The sequence below is a fragment of the Dermacentor albipictus genome, chromosome 1 (assembly GCF_038994185.2).
Source record: "Dermacentor albipictus isolate Rhodes 1998 colony chromosome 1, USDA_Dalb.pri_finalv2, whole genome shotgun sequence".
NCBI classification, from domain to species: domain Eukaryota; kingdom Metazoa; phylum Arthropoda; class Arachnida; order Ixodida; family Ixodidae; genus Dermacentor; species Dermacentor albipictus.
Window position 1 is genome coordinate 159,809,808 of NC_091821.1, and position 21,703 is coordinate 159,831,510.

Consider the following 21,703-nt stretch of genomic DNA (forward strand, 5'->3'; position numbering starts at 1 on the left):
GGCCTAATTGTTCTGTGTGTACAGTCATGCAAATGGTGTTGCGTTTGAAAGGTCTAGTTTTTGTCCATCCCAATGCCCCACTCCGAAGACTCGCGAAGCGGTCCCAAGAAGTATGCCGACAGGCACACGATAGGTCCGTGCACCCTGCTAACATCCCCGAGCCAAAGAGAAAGGCTGCTCCATGTTGTGCTCGAGTAACCCCGGCGTTAGGTGGCGTTAGCAGTGCAAGACCCTCGCCATCTCCCGTGTTGTTCTGCAACTGCACCGGCCGTCGCCGACGCTCAGCTACATGGGGAAGTTGGTTTACAGGAGATACGAGCACCATGCAGAGGAAAAAATGTAAGGGGGCACAAGAGAATGTTGTTTTAAGCATCGCAAAACCTCATTGCAAACTGGCAATACTGCTGCGTATGCAACTCTTCCTCTAAGACGCAAGTGAACTGATAGGTTCTAGATAATAGTTGATTACTGGAATTTTTGCCTTAGTTTTTTTCTAATGTGCACTATAACGGGTATGCAACACTGAGCTTGCATACGGGCGCTCACATGGCAGGCCTTGCTTTCGTGGCTGCATCTCCCTTATTTAATGATACATGATATTTTACATTCTTCTGGCCTTTCATTATTGGTTTACACTGAAATCGGAGGCCACAGCATCACTGAGAAGAGTGTCCGTGTGCGCATGCTCTGCATATGATCAAGTGTGCTTGCTCTGCATATGATTTGAAATCTTTTTCATTGTTTCTGTGTTAAAAGTTGCTACTCACATACACAGAGAGCTATATACTCAGACTGTGTAACTCGAACCGTGTTACTGCCAAACAGTCTGAATAAGCGGGAGTCCAAAATACCGGATTCTCCAGCATGCGGGAGACTTTATTCAACCAGTGGCCAGAAGAGGCATGCAGTTTTCCTGAATCGTCACTTTCTGGGACAACTTCAATTTGTTGTGACGCATTGCCGTCTTGGTGTCTACAAACGAGGGCATTCTTGGCACAATGCTAAGAATGCTGTCTTTCGCATGACTAGCGCAAGATGGGTCCGCATCTTTGAGCACAGGCATTCTTGTCACAATGGTAAATGCGCTATCTTATCACAGTGCAGAAGCACTGCTGGCTGTCGACGCATCGGTGCTAGTCACACGCACGAAAATATCTTTGAAAGTGATTGTCCAAGAATATTGCTCTGGCTTGCTAATGTGTTGCTATGCACGCATATGCTTGCCTTTGGCCTAGGCAGTACGTGGCTGCAATTTTCTAGTAATGCCTTTTATGGTATTCCTTTTCACACTTCTCACCCTTTGTCAGTGTCAGAGCGACGCTCTGTCCGTGTTATCAGTGGGATTCTCCGCTGATGAGTGGTGGATGATAAGAGCTAAATAGAACTCTCATTACAAATCGCGCAAATGCAGACTTTACAACTTAGTGGCTTGGCTTGTTCTGTGGTTTGGGTGCTGTTGGCAACTACTAGATCGACTAGGCTTTGCTGGTTCCAGTTTCAAGGAGGCACCGGTGACATGACTGACGACCATGACGGCAGCATATCAAAACGAAAATACAGTAATCCCTCCTTATAACGAAGTCACTTTATTTAAAATTTCTTCCAGTCCCAACCCAGACGCATCCATTTTAAGCTGCATTATTCGTAGCGCACGAAGAGCCTGACCAGCTTAAAGCAAAGCGGCGAGCGGAGGCATCGCCGCTGCCGAGTGGACTGAGCGGCGGCAATACTTTTGCGCATACAGTGTCAAATAAATACCACTGTCGAATTAGTCTCATGCAGGCACAGAACAGGCTATAAAAGTATTAAACCCAGGACTGATGACTGGCTAGTAACAGGTACCAAGAGAGTACTGAGTGCTCCCAGCTGTTTACTGCGGAGCGAACGGAAGCTCCATGGTGCAGCGCACCCAAACCGTTCATCTCGGTTGCAATCGCATCGCTGGTGTCCACCTGATAGAATCCACACGAAAATAAAGTTTTCCTGACACTTTGCAATGCCAGATAAGTGCGGTCTCTCGGATGCCGAACAGTGGCCAAAAGACTGCTGGCAGATGTGCGCTGTAGAATTCCATGGGGTGTGCTCGATGAGCAAAGTTTTCCCTCTCTAAAGAACACTTTTGGCACTGAAATTTTCTGAAATGCACAAAAGGGTCACTCTGATTATAAGTGCCATGTGCGGTACGAGGAGCTACATTAACAAATCGGGAAGACGACTTTGGGGAAGCTGGTCTAGCAATTTGCTCGCTGCTCGCCATAATCAGCCTGCATCAAAATAAAACACCGCCCCTAGCTTTGTTGCACTTTTGACGATGAAAACTGGCCAACAACTTGCCGAAAACATGAAAAATCTGTGTCGCCAGCGGCAAGTCTGGCTGTGAACATGGCGGGCCAATGCAACCTGTTGTTTCTCTGGTAATTTTCTCGAGCTGGTCATGCTCGATTCGCAGCATCTCACTTTAGACAAATGATCTAAATGCGTGGTATGGTCAATGAATTTTGTTCCTAGACATTTGTAGATCGTGCAGATGCAATGGTGCGCTAGCACAAACACTCGAACCGTAGAATTAACACAGTGTCGTCAACAACGATGCGCTGAAAAACTCTCGTTTTGCAAACTTCACAGCTGCACACCTCGGGAAAAAATTGCACATTGATCATGCGAAGTCCCTACTGCAAAATGGTTCAGTTTTCACAATCGTATTGTGTAGCTACCATGAGCAGCTAATCGTTTTTGCGTGCAACAAACACGATTTCATTTGCTCGCTGGACTGCAAGCCATTTGGATGCCAGTCACTCCTCTCACTTGCCTTCATGTCATCTCCTCACATCGTCACTGTCAGTTTCGACGTCGCTGCTCCTCCAAAGCTGCCCTCTTCCGGCCTGCCTTCTCAAGCAGAATCTTCCACCACCGGGTTCCCTTCCAGCGTCGCCAACTGCACTTTTGATTGGGATCAAGCCAAATCAGGATCTAATTTCTTGGTCGCGATTGGTGTCTTTGCGGACACTGTGCAAGGGAGCCAATTGCAGTCGAGAATTTTCATCCAGATTGGGCTCCATTTACTATCTTTTGTAATATTACTGGCGTAATACAAGACGCTGATGATGTCACTGATGATGATGATTTTTGGTACCATCGCTTGACGCTGGATTTCCTGCCTCATGGGACATACTGTATTTACTTGCATAATGATCGCACTTTTACTCAGAATAATTGACGCAAAATCAGGGGTGCAGTCATTATGCGAGTTAAATTTCCCACGAAAAGAAAAAAAAAATTTTCGGCCCGCGTTTGCTGCGGGACACCAAAACAAAAATGGCGGCCGACGGAGCGAGCCAAACGCGCTGAACACGATTTTTTTTTTCTTCTCGTGAGTACATTACGTGCATTGAAACAGTTTCTTCCGTAGCAGTAATGAATAATATCATTCATATCGGCAAGTTTGCGGCAATAACGTAGCCATGTCCACTTTGAGGGGACAGAAACAGATGGGCACGCTTAGCTGCCAGTGACATAGAAACACATGGCCGGCGTGCTGCGGAAACTGCGGCATCTGTCTTCACTACTATCTTAATATCGCACGTTTCCGCTAAGGGTGGGTGAAAATCTGAGCTGTGTTAGAAGTGTCGGCGTATGAATAGGGTGCACCTTTAACGTATCAGTGTAAACGTGGCTACTATTGTTGCCGCTCGTGATTTGTTGCGTGCCCACGAGTGCAGACGAGAAGAATCGAAAGGTGCCTTTTTTGTTGTTGTTCAGTGTCACATCGCATCGTATTTCTAGCGCATCACATTCACGTAAAGAGCAGTAATGCGCTAGGGAGGCGTATCGCATTGATGCGCCAGGCGAGGGTAGATTTACGGGCGCGAGTCGACTCTCGCGGAGCATGTAAACGCAGGATGGTCACATTAGGAATTATGAGAAGGAATTAGCCACCAACATGGCGGAGGTCCTGGCTGCCCGCTTCGAATTGAATTTGCTGTTGCTTTTGTAAAATGCATTTCGTTCGCAGCAAATGATTGTGTAAACGGTTTTCGCTTAGTCTTGGGCCGCTTCGACGACAGAGTATTTATGGATAAGTTTGTGGCATTTTCGAGATCGCTTCTCGTTTCGAACGAGTCGAAGCCTAATGAACTAAGCATTCGAGATGTCAGCGCCACCTATAGCTACAGTCGGGAGATAGCCGCAACGACGGCATATGGCCTCCGAGATCCGACGATCTCACAGGCTAACTAAAACTGCAAAAAACGTGCACTGCTTAGCGTGCGCTACACTATAGCGTAAAGCGTACGCTATAAGTGGCGTACACTAAACTAAAACTGTCTATTTCTCGGCACTCAGCCACCAACGTGCACTCGGCCCACAACTGGAAACCAGTTACGCCGAAAGTCGGCTGCGCTTCCCTTATACGACACCATGTGGCACTACGTTCTCGTGAGAGTTAATGCGCTACGTGTAAACGGCGTCGCATCGCCTTTCCCAAATGCGCTTGGACATGCGATGCGCTACTGTCACATTCATGTAAACGAGGCTTGTGAGCGGCTCGACGATGTAGTTGACCGGTGAAGTGGCTTCGATGATACGGTATGGACCGTGATAACGTACCAGGAGTTTGGAAGAAAGGGCAGGAATGTGGGCTGGTATCCAAAGCCACACAAGCGAAACAGGAGCAAAGTTGTGCGGTGGTTGATGAGTACGGTCATGTCTTGTCTTTTGACGTTCTTGAGTCTCGCTAGTCAGGGCACGTGCCAGCTGATGGTAATCTTCAGCATATTTGGCGACTTCAGAAACTGGAATATACTCTGTAGCATCAGGTTGGTACGGCAGTGTGGTGTCCAAAGGGCATGAAGGCTCACGGCCTTCTGGAAAAAGGGGGAAAGGTCTGAAATGGCACGGAGCCTGTCTGGGTCCGGGAGGGCGCTGTCTTTTGAGATAACGTGACCCAAGATGGTTAGCTTGCTTGCAGCAAAACGGCACTTCTTGAGGTTAAGCTGTAGGCCGGCAGATGCGAGACAGGGCAGAATGTCATGCAGGCGAGCGAGGTGTGTCGGAAAATCGGTTGAGAAGACAACGATGTCATCGACGTAACATAAACAAGTCTTCCATTTGTGGCCGTGAAGGATGGTGTCGATCATACGCTCAAAAGTAGCAGGCACGTTGCACAACCCGATGGACATTACGTTAAACTCGTAGAGGGCATCGGGTGTAACGAATGCGGTTTTCGGACGGTCAGGTTCGGCCATTGGAACTTGCCAGTACCTGGAGCATAGATCCAAGGAACTGAAATATTCTGCGCCTTGTAAACAGTCTAGAGCGTCATCGATCTTAGGCAGTGGATAAGCGTCTTTTCTCGTTATCTTGTTTAGGCGTCTGTAGTCGACACAAAAGCAAATGGAGCCATCGTTTTTTCTTACCAATACGACAGGTGAAGACCAAGGACTTTGAGAGGGACGGATGACTCTACGTTTTAGCATGTCGTCCGCTTGCTCTGGATGATTCGGCACTCTTCGGCAGAGACACGATACGGGCTCTATAGCAAGGGGGTGTGGGAATCTGTGTCGATGGTTTGAGAAACATCGGTGGCATGGCCCAATGACATCTGATGACAGTTGAAAGAAGAGTGAAACTTGTGAAGGAAAGCGAGAAGTTGGCGGCGATGAGATAAAGGAAGAGCAGGATCGATGGCGTTGTCAAAACCCACTGAAGGTGATGACTCTGAGACCGAAGCCATGGCATCAACGTAACGGATGGAGTCGGTAAGAACATACAGATCATCAACGTAGTCGACTGCCTGGAAGTATCCTACGGTCTCTCCACGCAGTAGGCTTATCGGCTACTGGTAGTAGTTGGTGACCAGCATCATGGTTGACCCAGATGTTATGGTGAACACGGAAAACGGAAGAACAATGCCCTTGCGCTGAGCAAAGACATTGGACGGCGTGAGCACTACAGTGGCGCGAGATGCGGCACCAGACAACAGGAGAACAGCCATCGACGACTCGGGGGGGGTATGGTTGTGTGGGCAAAGTGATGAGAGCTGGTCAGCAGTGATTCGCGTAGTGGTAAAAGCGACACTTCTGCATGCGAACAGTCAGTGACAGCATGATGACGTGACAGGAAACCCCAACCAAGGATGAGGTCATGAGAGAACGATGATAGCACGAAACACTCGATTATGTACAGAACGTCGTTGATGACGACACGGGCCGTGCATACAGCTTAAGGGTGAATTTGCTGCACGCTGGCAGTGGCGAGCACCAGGCCAGAGGGAGCTGTAGTCACTTTTCGTAGCTTGCGACAAAGGTTCTCGTGAATGACGGAAGCGGCTGCTCCAGTATCGACTAGTGCCACTGCGGGTACTCCCTCTACAAAAACGGTAATAACATTTTGCGGCGAATATTAGGTCTTGAGAACGTTGATGTACTTGAAGTTCTTGCCTCAGGAACTGCACCAGTCAGTTTCCCTCTTCAGTGGGAGCTCGACAACGCAGGGACGCAGTTTCCGACCGGCAATCACTGTCAAGACAACGCGGTGAAAATGGAGTTGTGGCAGTGTATTGTGGTGCATAGCTGGGCGTGTCAAAGGTGGTGTGCATAGTTGGACCACGGTGGCGACAGCCGCACATGGCCAGCAATGCCACAGGCGAAGGAGATAGGCCTGTTGTCTTGAGCGCTCCACCTCTCGGTGGGATGAAAAAACTGGTGACGGTCGGGCAACTGGAAGCGAAGCCGGGTGCATGGGCGATGAAAATAAAGCTGTCGGCGCAGGTGGCCGTGCAACCACGGCCTCATAACTGAGCGGCAGCGATGTGATCGATGATCTGTTGGAGACCAGTTCACGGGTGAAAAAATAATTGGGATGTGTCCGCGTTAAAAAGGCTGTGTCAGATGAATACCTGCATTGCGACCACTCTGCAAAGGAAGTCGCAGGGTCTTCATGGCTGCGAGCATTAATGAGTCACAAGATAACGAGAATTGCTGCTTCCACACTGCTTTTGTACAAAATAGAAACAGGATTTGCCAAAATTCGTTAAATAAAGGCATATTGACGTAGTAAGCATTTTTTTTTTTTGAATACCTTCCATAATTAGACATACAGTTAATGCTGACATTTGTTTCAGTCCCTTCAAAAAATTTGCCGCGCATCGTAGTGCACTGCTCTTCAGGAGTCTTCTATACATGGCCTTCCCATAGTGCTGTCACAACCCAAATCATTTGCTATGCGGTTTCTTCTTTTATGTACGAAAGTGTAGTTATGTCACTCCCTGCTCTGTATGCTACAGTTAATCTGCCATTGCCGCGACAGCTTGTGCAGCGGTAATCTTTACCGGGAAACATGTGGGGTGCGCTACGTGTTTCACATTGCATGTAAACGCAGCAGCGCCTTATCATCAATTCCTGTAAAAGCCCGCCTATAATGTAAACCCACATATCGTACGAGGCAAAATGGTAAAAAAACAGTTTTATCTGTGTATAATACGAGTTAGGTAAACTTGAGGAAATTTATTTAAATTGCACTCCGCACTTCAATCACTGTCTTCCTCAGCTGCGCTCTCTTCGGATAGTTCCGTGTCGGGCATATCTTCCTAGAGGTACTCATCCTCTGTGCCACCAAGTACGTTCGAGATGCCATACTTCTTGAATACAGGACCCACAAGGTCCTCTGGTATGGTGGCCCATGCGTCCACAATCCACTTGCATAGCGCAGCTGGCGAAGCCCGCTTCAGCCGCATGGTCGGCGTCACTGCAGGCTCACCTGAGCGCATCCAATCTGTGTAACAACGCTTGACCGCGACCTTGAACGGCTTGTTCACTCAAACATCTAGAGGCTGCAGCCTGAGAAAGCAACGAGTTCTGTGCCGGATTCACGCAACAGCCTCTTCACTGAGCCGGCCAAATGGCAACGAAATGCGTCCAGCACGAGGATGGACGGGAACGACAACAGTGCGCCGGGCCGCCTACACCAGGCGGACTTTATCCAGTCAAGCACAAGATTCTTGTTCATCCAGCCTTTCTCATGGCATCTCACAACCACGTTTCTTGGCAGCTCCTCATCTTTAGGCACTGTCTTGGACTTGAAGACGACATAGGGCGGGAGCTTGCATCCGTCTGCCATGCACAACAACATGATGGTAACTTGCGTTTTCTCGTTACCAGTGGACTGGACATAAACTTGTTTAGAGCCCTTTTCGTGCACGGTGAGGGGCGATGGCATGTCCAGATAAACCGGTGTTTGGTCATCATGGCCGATTTGCCCTAGCTGGAAGGTGTTGGACTTGCGCAGCGAAATAATGTGGCGCTAGAAAGCCACAAGCAGCTCTTCGAACAATTCGGATAGCTTTTGCGAAATCGAAGTTCGGCACATGTAGCGAAAAATCTTGTGCTTGCTCGCTTTGAAGGCGAAGCTCAGTAATCCTTTTTCTCTTTCAAGCTCCTTAGCTTTTGCCTGCATAAGCTCCACACTCACAGCTAGATGTGCGGCTCGCTGTTGGCGTATCAGCTCCATCAGGGCGAGTTCGATTTCTGAGAATATCCCACTCTTTGGGCCGCAAAAGTTTGTTCGTGTTTTGCTGCACGCGAAGAGGGCTTCCTTCTGTCTACGCCATTCGCGAATGCTTGCCTCGTTGACGCCAAGCTGCCTCGCCGCTGCACTGTTGCGGATGTCCTGTGTGGCTAAAATAACCTTTCTCTTGAAAGCAGCCGAGTACTGTTTTTGTGGTCTGGACATCTTGGCCCTTCAATGCGGAATTAGAAAGATGCACTTCGCGAGGCGTGGTTTGCACATGTGCCAAGGTGTGCACCCAACAATAAAGAAACAATGCTTAAGTCAAGCAGCAATAATGAAACGAAGCCGTAGCCACGCAGCAATAAGGAAGTCAAGCCATAGCCCTGCAGCAATAACAAAACGAAAACTTCTAGCCCAAATTCCTGCATGAAATTTTCATTCGGATCCGCTTATAGTACGAGGCGAAAATTGTGGACGTTAATCATAGGAAAGAAACCTCGTATTATACATGGGTTTTTACGGTATGTAGTTTGGATGCTTGTTTTGAGGATGTCCTTTATTGAAACGTATGCTATTCTGTATGTTGTATATGTGATTTTAAAGAATGTATGCACCGTTTGTTTCACTTTGCTGAGTGCCTTACGAGGGTATGAGCCATATCATGTGGTGGTATGAGCCATAGATGACGATAGTTTTCTGTCGGCGTTATGCCATGAAGAAATCCTGGGCTCCTTGCCATAGACATCTTCACTGTAAAAAATTCATACATTTAAAAGCATAATGTCTTTGTTTCAATTTCTGACATAATTTTACTGCAATGATCACACCAAGTCAAGTTCACATCACTTTTACCTATGTTTCAGATTGTTTCATTTCTGCGTGCTACGGGTTCACATTATGCAAGAATGATAAAAATACCTCACTATCGTTTAAATGCCAGCTGTTGCTATCTGTACTAATCTACATTGTAGTGACTGGAAAGAATTAAAACATTGCCAAATGTGTGAATTTAAAAAATGTACCGCTGTTTTGACGGCAAACAATAAAACGCTTCCCAGAATCAAAAAGTTATAAATATTTGCATTGACTAATTTGTATTGAGTGATCATATGCCCAGGAAGACGATCAACACTCAAAGCACAACAGTACTGGCGAGTACAGTTGTTGTCAAATTTGAGTGAGCAGGTCAAGTCCATTTCTCATGTATCATGGTACATTCCATAGTAATTGTTCATGCTCAGCTACGTTCGGTAATGTAGAACAGTATTCAAGTCTCACTCACAATCTAATTAGGCAAGACTCTTTTGGTATAAGATCGGCCATTAAATCCAAGAAACTTCAGATACTGTAGGGGTGCATCTTGCACTAAATAATAACTCTATAAGCGACAATACAGTAAAAAACAGTCACCAACCAAAAGTAACACAATGTACGTAGGACAATATTGTGGGCTGGCTGAGTTGTAGTGTGTGTGTGTACGTGTGCGTGTATGTGTTGTGCGTAAAATTACTGCACAAGTCTTTTGATGAAAAGGTGTTTATGATAACTGGTTGATGCCAAATTGTTTTGCGTACTCAACATTAGTGGTTTTGACGTTGTGCATTTTATTTTATTAGACCCACTGCCATCCACCACATCTCCAGGCGAGAGTACTGAGGCATCAACGCCTGTTCCAAGTGAGCTGTGCACTATTCCAGTGGCAGCTTCACTACCCTCTCCAGGAACAACACCTAATGCACTAGACCTGTCGCGGAAAGGAGTTCTTGAAGAAGCTGAGGGTGTTGCAGCCATGACAGCTACAGCTAATGGGCATTCTGAAGAAGTATGTGAACTGTCTGAGCCACCTCAGCGCAAGTTGTCTCAGAGAAGCACAGCCAGCTCATCAAGTCAGGAGGTTGCTGACATCATGGCACCTGCAGAGAGGCTTGCTAATGGTATATGCTTGTCTCATCGCCTATGTTCAAAGGAGAAAACGTGACGAGACGACTGTTTTCTTCTGTGAGCTTCAAATTTATTAGTTATGGAATACCAACTAGCATATATGAACTTGCTAAAGGGGGAGTCTGGTCCTAGACCAGAAATTCTGAAAAACCTTTGTTCTGAAATTATGGTGCTGAAAACTTGTAACTGCTGTATGTAATTTTATGTGCCTATTTCAGAGGTAAAGCCTAAAATTATATATCTCTTTTGGTTCTTACTTTCTGAAAGCTTCCTTTATCTAATTTTGCTGAAAAGTTTGTGGATAAGTTGATCTGATCTTGCTAAACAGGGCATCAGTGGCTTCTACATGTTTCAGGAAATATAATAAGACCAACCTTATGGCTCTGTGTTCTGTGGAACTAGAATAACAGTGTTGCTGTCGGAGTGGAAACAATGTCTCTAGGTATTCCAGCCGAGAACTCATGGCATGAAGTTTGGTGAATGAAATGTGTGTGGTATGGGACTGAGAAAGTGGCATCAACTGTGGTATCCAGCGTCACTCAGCCATAGCTCAAACTGGTGGGCTGTTTTCATAATTCAAAGCGTGATTTGTGCATTTCACCTGATTCCCCAAGTGAAAGCAGGGAGAGCACAGCGTCAAGGGAAGTATCCTTGCAAAAGCATCATTCCTGATGTCGTGCTGCCTTTTCGTTTCCTTCATGGCTCCACTTTACGCAATAACTTGTTTCGTAGCCATCTTTTTATGGCTATGGTGATAAAGCTGACTTTAAATGAAGGGTTTCCAAAAGCCGTAAACGCAGTTTCGTATATGATTGCAGTGTGCTGAAACTCGTTGCACGAATTCAAGTATTATGAGTGAGTTTGAAATGAAATACAGTCGCCGACTGTTTATTTGGACCTCACGGGGACTGCGGAAATGTCCGAATAAACAGGTGTCTGAAAAAGTAGATTAAGAGAAAAAAAAAATCGTGCACTTATTCGGGCTCGGCAGTAGGCTTGAAATAAAGGTGAATGCGCCGTTGCAGGCTGTTCCATTTAAGCGCAATAAGATAAGCCTGAATTTCGGAGAGGATCGTACTGTCACTATAGGTGGCTAAAAGCACAGTCACTGCTTGTACACGCTCCGCATCCGACAGCAGCGTAGCACATGGTGCGTCATCGTCTGGCGGCGCAGCAGAAGCCTGATGAATGATCTCGCCGTCGTCAAGTTCTGCGCATGTCAGTACAGCAGTATCAGCACCTATGAAACAGTCAAATGAGACGGTGTCCGGAATCGCAATGCAACCTCTGCACAGGCCTCGGCAGAACATATTCGGCGTCAGTAGGGAGCACATTGGAAGGTGACAAATCCTAGGCCTCCGGGCACCCGCTTGCCGGCATTCCCCAGCGCAGTCTACGCAGGCAATGTTGGCGCCATTAGACACTTGACGCAATGTTTCCGTATGCCGTGTTGGATCACCGCAACCTCGACACAGCACACAAAGCAAACACCACCACGCCGTCACGCTGACACCAGTCGCACAAACGAAAAACGTGGCCTACTGGCAGCGTCGTGCACGAAAAAAGAAATAAATCAGCTGCTGGATTGTCTTGACATGGCTTACTAAGCTGAGACCGGAACTGCTGCAGCTACGAACCAGGCAGAAACGATGATGATGATCGGGGATTTGCAGTAGTGCCACTTCGTGGGGCAGCAAGGAGGCTCCATTCGAAATAAAAATGGCGTTCAGCAAGTCAAACCATGCATCGGTCAGAGTCGGTGCACGGTTCTCTCGATCGAGTTGGTTTAAGGAGCGTTCGAAAAATCAGACGAGAGGTTGCAAGGTGTCTGAACTTTCGGCAGTTGTTATACATTATGGTCTACGGGGAAAATGGTGGTGTTGCGAAGCAGACCGAATAATTGAGCGTGCCCGAATTTTTGGAGCCCGAGAAATCAGGCGGCGACTAGTATGTTCAGCTGCCGTTTTCGCTTGAAAATCTTCCTAGACATTTTTACTGGTAGATAGCATTCGAAGTATTCACTCTCTTTTACTCAAGACAAATGCTTTAGCCTTCTAATTAAGACAAATGCTGCAGCCGTTGGGGTCAAGATGGGAGTCACTGTTTGAGTCAGGCACGTTTGTACCGACTAGTCAGGTTCAAATTGTCTCATTCAAATTTGGTGCACGAGCTAGTCACTTATGAAGTGTTGCATAACATCATGCTCATACCACAATTCCTAATATAGGATGAGGTTCACATTTAGGCTGGAAATTGCAGGAAGGTTGTTCTATCCTAATATGTATATTGACTGTATTATAGCCGAGTTTACATATATAATGTTTTCTGTCTATTTTTCTTCCTCTTGTTATGTAACTTGGAACTTCGTAAGTTCGAAAAATCTTAAGTATGCAGATTTTTTGTGTGGGTACCTGCAAATGGCATCTTCATTTGAAAGGATCATAGAATATCAGGTATATATTTGTTACGTATTGCATTTGTTTATATCATGCAGCTGTAGACAGTTCAGATGAGGATGATGACGAGGAAGAGGAGGAGGAGGAGTTGGAGCCAGGCCTGGAGTATGATTCCGCAGCTGAAGACTTACACCGTGCTGCACCCGAGCCTTCAGCAAGTGATCCATCCACCTTGGCTGCTTCCATGTGTGAGAGCCAGGAGGGCAGAGATAATGGTGCATGGCCCCAACCCCTGGACAACACTAAAGCGTTTTCTACAGCAACCACAGTGTAGGTGGTCATTCTTTTGATTACTGGTGGTAAGATTATAATTTGGCAGATGCTTGCTTCATGCCTGTGTGCACTGGCAGCCAAGTAGTTTTTATTCATCGCGTGATGTTGGCATGACACAGCTTCTGATGCAAGAAGCATTTCTGGCATTTTCTGGTTGGGCCTGAGAGCGCAGTTTTATGTGGGGTTCACAATGGTCACACTCCTGAATGAAGTGCATGCCAAACCAAGCATATTCAGAGCTGCCAGGGTAGCCCAGAAGCCATGGTGTTGCGCTACTGAGCTCCAGGTCATGGGTTCAATCCCTGCTGCGGCGGCAGCATTTCGATGGGTGTCAAATGCAAAAAGGCTGGTGTACTTAGATTTGGCCTTATGGTATAGCCCGCTGCCAAAACTTTCCACTTTATTCCGTGTGCCTAGTCACGGCTTTGGTTCTAGAATATGGTGTAGAGCAACAGGCACCTAGCGCCACCATCATCGGGCACTGAGATGGAAACGAAACCAAAACTACGAACACCGGTGCCCATCATACCGAAATATTTGCTGAGGTTTGCATACTTTATTTCATGCTAGTGACAATGACCATTCTCAGCTCCATCTCATTAACCTGAATTAGCTGTAAGTTACTAGAGGATATAATACACAAGCATATTATAACATCTAAACAAGAACAACCTACTCATGAACAACCAGCATGGCTTTCGGAAAAATCAGCTCTTTGAATTAGTAACTGATCTTCATCGTTCACTGCACTCATTGCTGTACGTCGACACAGTTTTTGTTTGTTCTTTAAGGCATTTGATTGTGTCCCCCATAACTGTTTGATCTTAAGGGGGGACATACCACCCTACCACCATACGCATCATACCACCCCTTCATAAAGAGAACCTCATCATGAGCTCTGTTCACTAGGCCCCTTGGGCTGGCACAGACCTGGCTGCAGAAGTGATCGAGGCATCATACAAAAGTAAAATTCTGGAAAACACCTAGCAGCTGCATATCTATCACTGGCTCTCCACTGGATCCTAAGTTCCACAGCCACTGTCAGGTGAAGATGACTTGGAAGGCTACTTACACTCGGAGCCTTCGTTCAGTAACATGGTCAATTCTACCAAATGAAAAAAAAAAAGTGCCTCACTGATTGTAATGGAGACTGCTATCAATCAGGCGGCTTGCATGTACAACACTGGAACTACATTCATGCCCACACAGAGTTCTATACTTCGGTTTGAAACCCAGGCACCATGCTCTGTGTAGAGCATGGTACATAATGAAGTTTCTTGTGCTAGTTCAGTGGCCAGTGTGCTATTATTTTGAGAGTGTGCAGTCACACATTTAGTATGGCCATTCTTACAAAACACACAGCTTCAAAATGGTGCCATTTGTATTGCTGTAGATTCACTTCAGCAAAAGCTACATTTGTTTGAAATTTCAAATGCGTTTATTTCAGTTCGATGTTTTTGCACACTGTACTCCGCCTGACGAGTATTTTTTCTGGGTTGTTTTTGGCCAAAAATGGTTTGGGTGGTATCATTTTATTCGTATTGAAATGATCTGGGGGGTGATGCTATTTTTATTGCTCTTGCACCATCATGAAAATTACATTCAGGTATAGTGATCACTGCTAATTAGAAAAAAATGTTCATAATAAATGCAAGATTGTTTCCTTGTCCGCAAAATGCTTCCAAATGAATAAATATAGCAACACCCCCTACAGTAGGTCTTTAGCAATGGTGTCATGCATTTAGTTTTTGGTTTAGCAAGACGGAATCATCAAAAAGCCTCGTAATGAGTTTGAAATTAATTTGACTTCAGACCTCAATATTTGTTGAACTTCTACAGCTATCAAAAATCTAATTACAGATCTGAAATCAGCACGAAAAATTACCCCAGACAGTGGAGTTTATTAACCCTTTCGCTGTCAGACCTTTCTGGCCGTGACGCACCCCCAGTGTCGGCTTGGTTTCAGGGAACGAGCATAACAGGGAATAAACATAGCAATTTATTTTTGATCATGATTGGTATAGAAATAACATAGTCAATGCAATATGCACATTTCAGTGTTCTGCAGCTCTTGTTAGTAAACATCATCATCATCATCAGCCTGACTATAAAATGCGTTCAACATCCGAATCTGACGATGCGGAACCCTCTTCCTCGCATGCGACTCTGTCCGAGTCTGAATCCGAGCTCGGCTCGTATTCTGAATCGGAATTGAGCCACCACTCCAATGAGCAGACGAAGGTCCCGCGTGCTGAGCCGTCCGAAAGTAACCGCGTGCAGGGAGGATGCGCTTTCGGTCGCCCACACACCGGAGATAAATGGGACGTTGTGTGATCAAGAAGACAGAGGGAGGTGGAAAAAGGTTAAACAAAGTTCGAAGGGCTTTACGTTTACTGCTGCAAGTCGGAAGCGAGGGTGCGGCGAGAGAGCGAAAGCAGCAATCGAGTCACTCTTTTCGGAGAGGCAACGGCACTTGCGCCTGAACTTGACGCGCCGTAGCAGGTACACCAACAGAAGAAAAAGAAAAACCTTCGGAGATGGCAGAACAACCCTTGAACCCATAACCATGCGCGCGCGACGCGTGATCCAGCGAACGCGGAGCCACTGCGCCACTCAGCAAAGAGAAAGTGGGGAGTGGCAGTCGCACCATACTCTTCAATACATGGACTAACACAGGTTGAGGCGAATATACGATTTGTAGAAAGAGTCAACAGATGGCGCGGCCAATCCAGGAGCGCCAGCTTTGCGCTCAGGCGCGAAATTTTGAAAGCACGATAGAGAACGTACCGGTACGTCAGTGACACTGTGGGGGGGAAGCGCGATGACGTACCGATTTGTCCGTGACAGCGAGAGGGTTAAAGATTCACCCAAAAATAAGAAAAAAAATTTTTAGGACCCCATGTTGCCCCTTAAATACCTGTAATCTTGCACTTGACCATAAAACAACAAAATGGATAAAACACTTTCTAACAAACCGTCATCAGTCCGTCAAACTACAAAACCAGACCTCCAGCCGTGCACACGTCATATCATGGGTATATCACAGGGGCCAATGCTGGGCCCACTTCTATTTTTAATTTATATTAATTGTGTAGCAACTAGTATAAATGCCACAATCCAATTATTTGCAGATGACTGCATAATACATAAACAAATAACAAGCCCTACCGACATCACGAGAATGGTGTTCCATATGGCAAATGCAAATCAAAATAGATAAAACAAAAGATCATAAGTTTAGCCCGCCATTGAAAACACAGGTCAATACATACGTGATTAACAATACACCCAATGATTCAACCCCGAAATTCAAATACCTAGGAATCAAATTTAATTCTACTTAAACGGGGAACGATCATATAGAACATGTAACTTCAAAAGCATTAAAAAAACTGTCTTCTCAAGCGTCGCCTTCACCTTGCTAACTGTAACACAAGACTATTAGCATATACTTTTCATTCGGCCTTCACTAGAGTATGCATCTGTCATTTGGCACCCCCATCATGTCACCTGGACTAACCATCTCGAAGCGGTCCAAAACAAGGCAGAACGATCCATCATGTCACCTTAGTCACGATTTCAAAGCATCGCCAAACTGCAAGACACCCTCAGAATGCCATCATTTGCCATGCGCAGAACATTTGTCCAGTTATCTTTTATCCACAATCTGTACCATAGTAATATGTCATTTTCCCACTCACCTATTTCTCCTGCACATCACATCGCGACTAGGTTAGATCATACGCAGAAAGTCAAACCCATTTTTTGCTTGCTCCCACTAAAAAATACCGGAATTCTCCTCTCGTACCATCAATAGATGAATGGAATCCATCGTTGGATGAGTGGATACCATGGAAAATCGCGGATGCTGTACTTGTGCCCAAGGTGTTGTACGGTATGAATTACAGCCAGCACACAAAGAGGACAACTCGTCAAACACAGGCATATGGATATTGACTTATCTTTTCAACTCTACCAAGCTTGAAGACCTCTACGAGAAAGAGCAAACGAACTAGCACCTAGACAGAGTAGAGATGCAGCCTGCTGCACAAATTCTTTGCCTCAAGAGCTCGGAACCTGGTCGCAAGATACAATGACAGCTAGCATATGAGAGGCAAAGATGACTACCCCTCGCTTCAGAAACACAACCTTGTGAGCACCTGAACTCGAAACACAATACACAATCACGAGCAATATACACACATCATTTCTCCAGAAGCGTCATGGGTAGCGTGAGGATCTCGTTGTGCTCGCACGACGACTTCTTGGCAGCTGACTTCTGTATACTGCATATGTGGGGAGAGTAGCTATATGGGCTTGTTGATAGGTCATCTTGCAATTTGTTATAGGGCAGGCAGAACGACACGAACATACATAGAAGGCACATGAGACAACACACAGCGTTAAATAACTACAGTAAAAGCTTGTTCATATGGATCTCACAGGACCGGGAAAAATGTTCGAATTATCCGAATGCTGAATTAACGAATGAACAGGAAAAATAACATTAAAGTCAAGTTGGAGTATTTACTGAAGTATTTTGCTATAGTCGTCTGCTTTTTCACGCAGATTCCGGCTGACATCACAATTTTTCTTAACTCTTCCAAGTGGCTAACAGACCGCAAACTGCCGGAACTGCTTAGGCCAACGTCCTCGAATATCAAAAGTGCCTCCGTGACTTCTCGTGAGGTGCGACGAGGTCGCGGCTGCACCTCCTCGCATGACTCTTAGTCTGAATCATGGTCTTCCCGGGCGCCCCTGACATGATTAATAATTTCTTCATCGGTCAGGAGACTAGTCGTGGCGACACAATCATCAATTGCGATGTAGTCCTGAAGGGTCACATCTGTGGGGAGGACAGCATCGAAGGTCAAGCAGTCATCATTGCTGGACTCGGTTGATGCCTCGTCGGCTACTGCTGCATGCTCGGGCCTCAGAAATACTGCTGTGCCGAAAACAGTTGGCGATGACTTGCAGAGGTGTATTTTTCCATACGTGAGCGATGATGTGCACTGCACCGAGTATGTCCACTTCATACAGCTTTCCAACTTCTGAGCATAAGATCATTCGCTGTAGCAGGTGCTTTCAGTACTTCGACTTCACATAGTGAATGATACCCTAGTCCATCGGCTGAAGGGCACATGTAGTGTTGGGCTGCAAAAAAACTATCTTAACACTATTCAATGTCAGTTAACGAGCTTTTACTGTAGCTGCAAACAGCTGTCCCTTACGTACGCCATGCCTCTTCACACTGAACTATAGAAACCGCTGTTGTGCACTCCAAAGCAAATTTAAACTTTAAAACGTTTTTAAATAACAGAAAGCACATATTATTTACCTCCAATAAAGGCAAGTCAACAATATTATAATGTCTACGTTTTCTTCACTACACTAAATGAATTATGCGGCGTGTGCTACAAAACCTGGCAGCAAGCAACCCTGGGTGTCGCACCAGTCGCATTGTTGAAATCACAGTTATGTGAAATGGGCCGTCTAAAAATCACATTGCGACATGTGCAACTGGACCGATTTTCGTCCTTCCAGTGGTAGCATGTGAAACAGCCTTTATGCGAGCTTTGCTCCCCTCCTCCTCTTTCCCTTTGATTGCGTGGGAAGGTGGCACTCATGAAGTCACCGTCTTTCTTACCTCACCCTTGTGAACTTACTCGCACCTAATGCACACAGTACACGGAGCGCTATAGGATCTTATTGCACTTGGACTTCATACAGAACACGGTGTGACTCTACTTCCGCGGTCGCTCTTGTGCTCTTGTGGCTTGATTTGAGAGGTGCGTTTGCAAACAGCTGCTTGTAATTCAATCATTTCACAATCTCTGTCCGCAGAAGTTTCCATTTATTGTCTTGGTCTTCTTTTCAATGGCAGTGAAAATTTCGTTATGTTGAAATTGCATGCTAACACACTTTGTTACATTGAAGTTCTAAATACATTTGACTCGTTAAACGGAACCTCAAGGGACCTGGAAAATATGTTCCGTTTATGAGGAGTTTCGTTTAGAGAGAGAAGGTTCAGGATTTCGCAATCCGTTCCAGACTGCTTGGCCCCGACGAGGCAGGCGTACGCGCAATTGGCAGTCTGCGCTGAAGCGGATCTCAGATGCAAAATCTAGGTATTAGAGAGGACGGTATGCTATGGGCACAAACTTTATTGCACAAAAGCGGTAAGCAATGAACTTTTTTTTAGAGCACTACTAAAATTAAAAAAAAATCTCAATAGTCCACTTGTTTCGCGGAAATCAGTGGGAACTGCAATTTATTGGCTTGTGAAAAGCGCTGTTTTTGTGAAGCGACCACTCTCGAAGTCGTTGATTATCTCTCCATCTTCCTTTCCAACGTAAGGGCGTTGTGAGGTCGCTTCTGCGCTGCCATCAGGTGCTGACTTCGCGACGAAGTGTCGCAGACGACGCTAAACAGCGGATGTAAGGCTTAATAAGCCTAACAACAGCAAGTGCACTGTGACAGAAAGCAAGCGATGCGGTTACAGTGTGCGAGAAAGAAGGGGAGACAGTGATGCGTACCGCGATGGGGCTCTGCGTGAACGTCAAGTTGCGGTTTCAAGTCTATTTTCGGTTCCGTTTATACGGTGGTCTGAAAATTGGAGTTCCGATTAACGGGATTTTTTTTACATTGCCCTAATACAAAAGCACCCAACTGCGAGGCGTTGTTCCGTTTAAGCGTTGATTCCGTTTAACAGATTTCCGTTTATCGAGATTCTACTGTATATGGTGTTCTGGGGCCAAGAGGTTATGAAAAGTTCATTATATCGAGGTTTAAATGTACCTTACTTTAGCTAATAAAAAATAGGGCAAAAGAGTTAGATTCTGCTTTTAACTGACCTGGCTTTAACGGACTGAGCTACAAGAGACCAATTTTTGGGCAAATTTTGTTTAGGTGGTCGTTGCATCAATTTGTATTGTTCAACAGTATAGTAACTACTCTATCAGGTAGCTGGTTCTACAGATGTATAACATGACTGCTCATACTACATCATGCACACAACAGAAAGAAAACCTTTTTCAAGAGTTGTTCCTCCTGGCAGATATGAATGGGGGGTAACTAGGAGAAAATTTATTAGAAGTCATTATACAATACTTCGCGTCTCTGCGTGGAGCGCGTAATTAGCCGCACGACAAACTAGCCCTGGAAGTAGTCTGTCTGGTGCAAGTACAACATGCATTGCTGTGGTGATGCTTGTATGTGGCAGTGCCCTTCATGAAAATGTTTCTGGCCACTTGCAGAATTTGCAAAACTGCACTTTTGCTTAAGGAACAAATACATTAGTGGCAAGCTTTCAGCAATGGCTTGCCGCACAGTGCCCTACTGTCGGAGAATTTTCGTGTAGACTGCGCAAGTGTATCACCTACACCCGCTGCTGTCGGCTCAATGCCGAGCAAGCACGCAGGGTGCCGCTAAGCCCAACCAACCTCAAAGCAGAAGCCATGGCATACAGCACTTCAGAAACAACCTCTCGAACATTTATAAAATGCATGATTTTGAGGACACTTTATTTTTCATCACATCAATTCGCACAGAAAAGAAGAAATATTGCTATTCGTGACGTCCAGACTGTGAAGTGCAGGATACAGTCGTGCCATGTAGCATGCAGTGCAGCGGTGGCCAGACACGGGCTCCGAGTTGAACTTGCTGTGTACTGTGGCTTTCGTTCATGCTTCAAATTTACAGGTGCTGTTGCTTGTCGCACAAGATAAAATTGGCTTATACTACTGACTATTGAAGAACAAGCTTGCCAGTGTCTTTGTATACACTTGGACCGAGCAGCTGGCATGGCAGCGCTGACCATCCAGCTCCTAGCAGTTGTGTGTGTGTCGTAAATCTTGCCGTTGTTTGGGTGTATATATGCTCTAGTACAGAGAAACCTCCATTTGTCAGCAACCAGTGTTCGAAAAATGGTGGATAGGAAGACATTACCATGTGCACCTGTTTATCTAGTTGTTTATCTTCATTTCAATGTTCTTATAAATTTTCGATTGCTGACGGGTTAAACAGCAGTATATGTAATGTTTTGCCATTTCACCATGACCCTAATTTTGGGTATAACAGGCAACCTTTTTTCGCTGGATTGTCATGGTCTGTTATAATGAGTGTCAGCTGTGTTACTCTAGGGGTAAAGCAAATTCCTGTGCGGAAGTCAACTTGTGATTCCATCGACAAAATCAACGGTGGTAGCACCACCCTCACACGCAATGCGACGTCGTCGCAAAGCAAAGCCCCGTGGTGAAGGCACCCTAATTTGACTGGCGCATGCAGTGTTTTGGTAATAGTTGTGAGACTTCCTAGACATAGTGAAATGGCTTCTTACATGTAAAAGCAGAAAACTAAATTCAAATTGAAAATTTTGTTATTCTACGTGATGAATGGTGCCACATGTAAATAAACCTGCAAAAACATGCATATATGGTGCTTTGAATGTATTAATTGATCAAATTGATAGAATGAAATGGTATGGTAAGAAAAGAGTTTAAGCCCAAGAAAAATTTATTGGCATAATT

At 45.7% G+C, this 21,703-nt stretch overlaps 1 protein-coding gene across 6 annotated transcripts in view; it reads left to right on the forward strand.

The window, feature by feature from the left end:
- Positions 1-21,703, forward strand: part of Ge-1 (Enhancer of mRNA-decapping protein 4 homolog Ge-1) — a 214,164-nt gene that overhangs the window by 150,840 nt on the left and 41,621 nt on the right. For 5 of the 6 annotated variants that reach the window (XM_065443156.1, XM_065443139.1, XM_065443166.1 and 2 more), the window contains 2 exons: positions 10,122-10,439; positions 12,941-13,172. In XM_065443156.1, coding sequence (XP_065299228.1) covers positions 10,122-10,439; positions 12,941-13,172 — 550 coding nt within the window. The remainder of the gene's footprint in view (positions 1-10,121; positions 10,440-12,940; positions 13,173-21,703) is intronic. The other variant, XM_065443174.1, reaches the window with a different exon arrangement.